The sequence below is a fragment of the Oryzias latipes genome, chromosome 14 (genome assembly GCF_002234675.1).
Source record: "Oryzias latipes chromosome 14, ASM223467v1".
Classification (NCBI taxonomy): domain Eukaryota; kingdom Metazoa; phylum Chordata; class Actinopteri; order Beloniformes; family Adrianichthyidae; genus Oryzias; species Oryzias latipes.
In genome coordinates, this window is record NC_019872.2 from 2,064,039 (window position 1) to 2,072,561 (window position 8,523).

The 8,523-nt window shown below is 48.2% G+C and overlaps 1 protein-coding gene across 1 annotated transcript; it reads left to right on the forward strand.

Moving 5' to 3' along the window:
• The first annotated feature begins 2,809 nt into the window (after window positions 1-2,809).
• LOC101165992 (delta-like protein B) lies at window positions 2,810-7,737 on the forward strand. Its single transcript, XM_004076030.4, has 7 exons — window positions 2,810-3,073; window positions 3,151-3,390; window positions 3,517-3,574; window positions 3,648-3,905; window positions 4,951-5,312; window positions 5,463-5,679; window positions 6,343-7,737. Exons 1-7 carry the CDS (start codon window positions 3,023-3,025, stop codon window positions 7,050-7,052), a joined length of 1,896 nt encoding a protein of 631 aa, XP_004076078.1. The 5' UTR covers window positions 2,810-3,022; the 3' UTR covers window positions 7,053-7,737.
• Window positions 7,738-8,523: the final 786 nt, after the last annotated feature.

Here is an 8,523-nt window from a genome sequence, read left to right on the forward strand (position 1 = left end):
TGGTAAACATTGGCACCTCAACCGGAAACTTTCATCTGAAATGAAGACTGAAAAGTTTCCTTACAGAGCGTCTGCTGGAATTCTCAACATGAAGGCAAATTCTTCGGCTGTCCTTCTCCACTGAATGTTGAGCATCCTGTCCAGTCCTGAGCTGTATCAGTCAACTTCAGGAGGAGCTTTGTTTCAAATATTTGGAGACAGTTGAGTTGAGAAATTCAAAGCAAGTCAGAAAAATCAATGGTAGTCATTTCTAGATGTGTGTCATATGCTCCTCCTGAATCCAGTGGAGTGAAGAATCAGGAGAAAAACCTGCTGTCAACGTGAAACCTGTGGTTCTGAGAGCCACTCCTGATGGAGGGCTGCAGCGCTACACTGACCCTGTCCTGAACCAAACACAACAGTTGGCGCCTAAAATGAAGTTCAAATAAAAAAGACTATTGTTTACATCATTATGTTGAACATGTCACATTTGATTTGCTTGAAAATGAAACTATTTTTTCTGGATAAAGCCAGAAAGTTTCTTCCTGCACAGTTTGGGGCAACTTGTAAACCGGGAAATTCCCCAGATCTCAATCCAGAGGAGCTTCTTCAAGCAAGTCCAAAGTCTGGAGGTTCCACGTCTGACTGACTTCAAAGATAGACTGCAAACATCTCACTGTGACCAAAACACACCGGATTTTGGTAGCAGAATTAAAACAGAATAACCTCAGAATGAGAAAAATCTTCTTGATCCTTTCATGTTTCGATTCCTCTGTTCGTAACAAAAGAAATATATGAAACAAAATAATACGTTTAACATAAACAATTGTAGTTTAGATCACCTTGGTAAACCTTTTCAGGGTTAATTCACAAGTGACCCTAATGATGGACACTAATGCATGGGGACTTGATGGAGTCCTGCAGGTTTAGGTCAGTTAGCAGTTATGTAGCTGAATGTTTGCCAGTGTTTTCTACAGTCATTTCTGGAGGTTTCTGCCTGGTGTGAAACAACTATTTCTGTCAGCTTTGACGTCCTCCTTCTGTCCAGCGCCTCTGTGACAGAGTTCAACCTGATTCCAACAGCATCACCTGCTTTCCTGATCACTACATTAGGTCCGCTGGTTTCTGCCACTCAGTCGACTTCTCCAGCAAACAGAGCAGCGCTGGCCACCGCAGACTCCTAAAAATACCCGTATTTGATTTGAACCTCAGAAGTAAACAGGCTCTGATGGATCATAAAAATCATTTATTGGCCTCAGGGAGTGACAAACAACTGCAGTGTCTGTGAGCAGGTGGACCAGCAGTCAGAGAAAGAAGGATAATGGTAAGTATATGGGGTGCTTGGACAAAAACAGAGGTCTGGAATTTGTTCCTCTGAGCTGCAGGTGCTGCATCTTTGGTGATGCAGTTGAAATGAGGGGGCGCAGAGCACTGCAGAAAGCAGAGCGGCAGGCACTGAAACCACAGAGAAAATGCTCTGGGTCCTCACATTCACTGCAGAGTCCAGACTGAGAAAACAGACGTTCACCCACATTCTATGATCTTTGACAGGTTGTTGGCATGAAAACACCAGAGGTGCTCTTCAAAATGATGGGCTGTCATGTCTGAAAAAACCTGCAGGTCAGGTTTTAGAACATCTCGCCACCTTACATGAGTGAGACGCCACAGCAGTTGTCTGGTTGGACCATGAAGGTTCTGCTTCCTGAGTTCTGTTCAGCGGGGAGGCAGCAAAGACGTTTGAGGACCTCTTCTAACACTTTTCTTATGCTAATGACAGGGGGTGTCCACCCCCCAACTGCTCCCACTCCCCACTGAACACAGCAACAGACTGCCTGAGGCAACAAGATTGTTGTAAACCATCTTTGGTGCTGTTTCTTGTCAGCATATTGGTGCTTCTGGTTACAGGTTTTTTTCTGGATCTTTCTGTACGTTGGTGGGGCAGGTTTGGGTCCTGGGACGGGGGGGGGGGGCTGAGCTCAGGTGTGTTTACCCTCCACCCCTCCACGCCTGCAGCAGGTGCTACAGCCAGGAGCCTCCACGGCGCCTTTGTGTGTGCCCGCGCGCGCGTGTCAGGAGACGCTATAGGAACACAATAACCGAGTTTGGGGCCCATCGCCCATGCGCCGCTCATCAGCATACAGCTGTTCGCACGCGCTCCAGACAAAAGCTGTGTGGAAGTTAGCACGCGTTGCCTCCTCCCTCACACGCACACACACACTCACCCCACTTCACCCCCCCAGCAGCCGCCTGACGACCCCCCCCCCCCCCCCGCTCTCCCCCTTCATCGTCCTACACACGCGCCAGCCGCGCGCAGAGAAGCCCCCCCTGATCTTTGTTTGGAGCTGTAGAAATCAGCGTGTTTCAGATGAAGACTTTCAGCAAAACAGATGCAGGGATGAAGGCTGCGGTCATACCGGCTCCCGTATTTGCAGAAGCGCAATAAATTATCCAGAAATCTGATTGAATAAAAAACTCAGTTACACTAACCGGAATTACACAAACATTTGTTAACAAACTTTCAAAATTACTCTCCTCCGTACTCGAGGTTATCGCCTCAACGACAAGACAATAGAAAATACAATCAACATTCAAAAATCTACCTAAAGCACATGAAAACGAAACAACTCTGCGCATGCGCACATCTCTGCGTGTCTGTGACTAAATCTGCCACGCGCCAGCTTCTCATGCATATTCCTAAAAACTTGCTCCAGATGTAATGTGGGTTATCTCAATTCCCCAAGCAGACCTCAGGCTGGTCCCCGAGGTCTGACGCCCCCCTCCCCCCTCCCCTGCCCGTGACGCGGAGCGGAGGGTATAAAACCTCCGTGCGCCTTTACGCACCAGAATAGTCAGTGCCTCCCTGCCCCCGACCCCAAAAGCGCACAAACAAGAGGATTTAGAGGACTCCAAAAGAACAACAGACAACAGTAAAGAGGGATGATAAACTTTTAAGAACTTTTTTAAAGAATTCATCGTCAGTAACTTTTTTAGTTCAGGGATTTTTGCACGCTGCGAATGAGGACACCCGAAACGCTAAAAAGAAATGGCACACCTACCTCTGACATGTCTCCTGGTTTTGGCCTCAGCACATGCAGTAAGTTGTTTCCGCTCGGTCGTTTCCACTTGGTGTTGAGGCGCTGGTGCTTGATGGTCTGAATTTTGATTCTGCAGGTTTTCTCCTCCGGCATGTTTGAGCTGAAGATCCACTCTTTCCACACCGCGCAGCGCATCTGCAGAAGACACAGAGACTGCCACATATTCTTCCGGATTTGCCTCAAACACCCCGAGGATGTGATCTCCGCGGAGCCGCCGTGCACCTTCGGCACCGGGCACACCAACGTCATCAGGGCCGACCACACGTCGATCTCCAGCAGCGCCCCCATCAGAGTGCCTTTCCACTTCAAATGGCCGGTAAAAGCAAGACCCCAACAGAAACCACACACGTCTGCTTTTTTTGGACTCATCCTCCTTCAGATAAGTTAGAAACAAATGGGAGGACAGGACCAAACTCATTTATTATGCTTGTGTTTCTCTAAGGGGACGTTTTCGTTGATCATCGAAGCGTGGAACGCAGAATCACCGACAGAATACACAGGTACACCCCAAATCCGCCTCGCGCTCTCTGACAAACGTTTTCCTCTGGTCGTGACCCTCTCTCTTCTCTGCAGACAATCAGAACAACTTAGTGAGCCGTCTGGCGACCAGGAGGAGACTCGCGATCGGCGAGGACTGGTCCCAGGACGTGCACTTTGGTGAGCAGAGTGAACTGCGCTACTCCTACCACGTCTTCTGTGACGAGTACTACTTTGGAGACGGCTGCGCAGATTACTGCAGGCCGAGGGACGACACGCTGGGCCACTACACCTGCGACGAGGAGGGCAGCCGCGTCTGCCTGGAGGGCTGGAAGGGAAACTACTGCTCTGAGCGTGAGTCTGCCCTTTCTGCACCCCAGACCCAAAGATGCGCAACTTTCACTGTGCGCGCGCAGCGTTCACCTGCTCAAGCGGCCCGTTCAAACATCCTTCTGCTTAATAGTCAAACTTACAGCACTCACTTGCATGTGACTTAATGTTTTTTAATACAAATATGTATTTCAAATATTTCAAAAGGTTGTGGAAATGTAAACAGAATGGGAATGACCTGAAACGCTGCAGAAAAGTCTGATCTCAGATCAGCTAAAGTCTGAAAAAGAACACAAATATCTGACTTCTCTGTTTTGGATCATTGTTGGACATTGGTTGTAGTCTTCATTTGCCTCTGTGTGACTCAACAATTAGGAGAAGTGTCGTTCAATCCCCCTCCCACATGTGTTTTGTAGAATAAAGGAAAGTTTGCAAAAATCCTGCAAATTTCATGAAAACGTTACAAAAATGTCTGACTCTTTGGAAGTATGATCATGACATGTCGACTTTCAAGACTCTTGGTCCAAAAAGTGGGTATTGATGAGACCTAAAGAGTGAAAATAACCTTAAACATGTGTAGCTGACAAAGGAACAGGAGCAGGAGAGACAGTCTGCTGCCTCTCCCAGACTGGATTTGTGACTAAAGTTTTCTTGTGTTGTCAAAAGAAGCGTCATGTCTTTAGTAAAACCTTTTCTGCTCACACGTAGGATCATGGAGTGAACCTGTTGATGTGGTTCAGTCTTCTCTAAAGCCAATCTGTGGTGCTGCTTCTGTCTTTTGTTCCCCCACACTGAAAGAGTTATGGCTCCTGCTCACAAACATCGTTCAGGGTGATTTGGGTGGGCTATTGTTTGTGTGAGTGTGTGTGTGTAATGTGAGATAAAAGAAAGCCTTTTTTTCGGCAGCGTGCCTGCCAGCTGCTTGGCTTAATACTTAACTAACAGTGAAGTCTGGAACAGAGCTGCCTCAGACTGGAGGTCCTTGTGTGTGTGTGTGTGTGTGTGTGTGTTGTGTACATGCAGGCGTGGTTATTGTAATCACACCCCCTCCCCTCCTTCTGTTCTCCAGCCATCTGCTCGGCGGACTGCAGCGAAAGGAACGGCTACTGCGAGGCCCCAGGGGGCTGTACATGTCGTATGGGCTGGCAGGGCCCCTCCTGCACCGAGTGCGTCCGCTACCCAGGCTGCCTCCATGGGACGTGCGGCCAGCCGTGGCAGTGTAACTGTCAGGAGGGGTGGGGGGGCCTCTTCTGTGATCAGGACCTGAACTACTGCACCAACCACAAGCCGTGCGCCAATGGTGCCACGTGCTCCAACACGGGGCAGGGCAGCTACACCTGCACCTGCCGGCCCGGCTTTGGAGGAACTAACTGTGAGCTGGAAACCAACGAGTGCGACAGCAACCCCTGCAAGAATGGAGGCAGCTGCAACGTGAGTGTTGGTTTGGTGTAAGGGCCCAGGAACACATCACATTTAATCAGAAAGTACAACACCTAAATTCATTGGATATGAAAAAAGGGCAGAGTGGTAATGATGCTGTGGTTGACCTGTGGGTGACCTGAACACTCTCCCTCCATGCAGGATCTGGAGAACGACTACTCCTGCACCTGCCCTCAGGGCTTCTACGGTAAAAACTGCGAAATCATTGCCATGACTTGTGCGGACGGCCCCTGCTTCAACGGCGGCACCTGTGTGGAGACGATGACAGGAGGCTACACCTGCCGCTGCCCCCCAAGCTACACGGGCTCCAACTGTGAGAAGAAGCTGGACCGCTGCAGCAACAGGCCCTGCCTAAACGGTTAGTGGAACTAAGGCTGTTGCTCTGGCGCCACCTCATGGCAGAAGAGCAAAAGCATTTTGTTGTTTGTTTTTTTCAGTGAGTGGGTGGATGCACATCACCTCTGGTATGTTTGGTCCTGGTCTGATTCAGTACGTTCCCTCCAAGAGTCAGCTGTATTTTTAGCAGCTGTGAAAGTTCCCCTGACTTGGGGGATCATGCCAACTCTTGTCTGCTCCAGAACCACTCACAGCTGAACTCTGCTGTAGTTCACCTCAGTGTGAATGCTGATGTGGACTCAGCAGAGGAAGTAACAGAAGCTTTGTTATAACTACAGACCTTAAAAAGACCAAAACTGAGAAAGTCTTGTGGGTAAACTTGGGGTAGTGATGGTGCAGGGGTTTTTCAATCAGGGAATTTTCCCCCCAAACAAGCAGCTGTGCTGTGAGAACCGCTTGATTCCTCCAGGTGGTCTGGTTCTCCTCAGTCTAGGCTTTTCTCAGAGTGTGCCATGTGTGAAACCAAACCAATGAAAGAGAGATGTTCATCCACATTTGCTGCACCTAAAACAGACTCCACAGGACTTTCTGAGTGTAAAACAGCTCTTCCACACCATGAGATTAGTGCCAGACATTTAGTGACTATGTGCCACTGTGCTGAGCTGGGTCTTTCTTCCTCCTGCAGGTGGTCAGTGTCTGGATCTGGGCCACGGCATTCTGTGCCGTTGTCAGGCAGGCTTCAGCGGTGCCAACTGCCAGGTCAACGTCGACGACTGTGCCTCCAGTCCCTGCCAGAATGCTGGAACCTGCCAGGATGGTGTGAATGACTACACCTGCTCCTGCACGCTGGGCTACACTGGCAAGAACTGCAGCGTGCGCTCAGACGCGTGTGGCGCCCGTCCCTGCCAGAATGGAGGCACCTGCTTCACCCACTTCACTGGACCTGTCTGCCAGTGCCCTAAAGGCTTTATGGGCCCCAGCTGTGAGTTCACACTACAGCCCAGTTTCAAGCCCGCTCTGCGCCAAGCCCCCCAGTCCTCCTCGACCACCGTCACAGTGTCCTGCTTTCTGGCCATCCTGGTCCTGGTTCTGATCGCAGCCATCCTTTTCCTACGGAGGAGGAAGAGGAGGATGGATGGAAGAAAGCAGCTGAGCGACATTGCCGTTTACAACGACTTGGAGACCGTCAACAATCTAGGGGGCAGCGAGAGAGAAGCTTTCCTGTTTCCCAACGGTCCGTTTAAGATCAGCAACAGCACCGCCCGCCTCAGCCTCTCCCTCTGCCCCGACAGCAGGTCTGGGTTCAGACACAACCCGGTGGAGAGCAGGGCTGACCGTCAGGACTACATGTGGAGGGAGGAGGCCATGCTGGGCTCCGGAGCAGGACTCAGATGAGATGGGAAGGACAAAATGAAATATTTCAGCACTTGCTGGCTTTCTCTCCTGAAGGGAGGAGCGATCACATCGACTGATGGAGAAAGCCCCCATTGGACAAATGACTCAGAGGGTTTTAAAGATCACTCAAAAAATGCATGTCATGTTTTAGTTCCAAAGAAACAATACGACCACCCACTGCTGACGGGACCTACAACACAAACCAAAAACAGGAAGTATCAGTAAGGACCATTTCCCCCAAATTATTGCATTATTTGGTTAGTTTATTTAAAAAATGTTCCAGTAGTTTTTTAAGGCAACGCTTATTGTTTTGCTTTTCAATCTTCCTTTGACCATTATTTCCTTATTGTTCGCACCATCATTTTTTATTGTTTATATTATTTATTTATTTGAAAGGCTGTCTTTGCCGTCACCTTGACTGACACAGATGTACAGATATATTTATATGATGCTGAGTGTGTGGATGCGTGGAATGTCCCAAAGATGTTGCGTGCTGGGATTTAAGGACGAATGTGCTTTATCAGGAAAAGTCTGCCATCGCTGTATTTTACGTCTACCTTCTGAGCGATTTTGTGCCATTTTGTGTTCATGCCAAAGTTTGACTTTAAATACATATTTTCATTCTTTTATTGCAGTTTTCATGTTTTGCCTGTGATGTGGAATAAAAACCTCTCTCTTGTGTGAATCTGGGTTTCTGCTCCATGAGCTTCAGTCATTTGACTATTTCCACCCTGTAAAACCTCTTCAGACACTTTTGGATGATGAAACACCAGCAGTGTTTCATCATCCAGCAGTCTCGCAGTGACTCCCTCCTGTAAGCCCTAATTTAAAGTTTTTAAAAACATTCGCCTGAAAACCTGAAAATAAAAAGGCAATTATCTGGACGATGACAAGTTATTCAAAGAGGATCCAGTTTGGCATCATCGTCTTTGGGACAGTCTTCAAAAACATTCAAGCACATGTAATGTGAGACACATTAACATACAAAAGAAAACTGTCTAATGTAGTAATAGAACACTCTGCTCTTCTGAGAACTCACAGTTTTACCATATTTTCTGAAATGTACTCATAATACTCACAAAATAAGCTTTGGAATAACAGGTTCCACCAAAGTCAACAGAACTGCACTTAGACATTAGTGAAACCCTGAAAAATCCTGGGAGCTTCTTCCTTTCACCTGTTATTCATCTTTGGGCGAACATCCATCCGTCCATTTCCTGAACCGGCTCAATCCTTTTTGGGGTCACAGGGTCACATAGAGACGATCGCTGTCACTGAGATTTCAGCCTCTTTTGTGACTTTAGATGAGTGTCAGTGATTCACAGCATTTTGTGTGTCTGAGGGGGTGGGTGTTCTGTGAATGATAAAGTTTTGTGGCATATACTTTGTTATTTTATTGATCCATACAGACAGTAAATGAAAGGTTTGGTGTTTGCAGAGCACTTCTGCCCTCTAGTGGATGTGAATCATC

Excerpts from the sequence above, each read along its gene's own strand:
- LOC101165992 (XM_004076030.4), top strand. The coding sequence starts at position 3,023 with ATGGCACACCTACCTCTGACATGTCTCCTGGTTTTGGCCTCAGCACAT. Across the intron at positions 3,906-4,950 it reads GGGAAACTACTGCTCTGAGC|CCATCTGCTCGGCGGACTGC; the intron begins GTGAGTCTGCCC and ends TCTGTTCTCCAG. Across the intron at positions 5,680-6,342 it reads CAACAGGCCCTGCCTAAACG|GTGGTCAGTGTCTGGATCTG; the intron begins GTTAGTGGAACT and ends TTCCTCCTGCAG.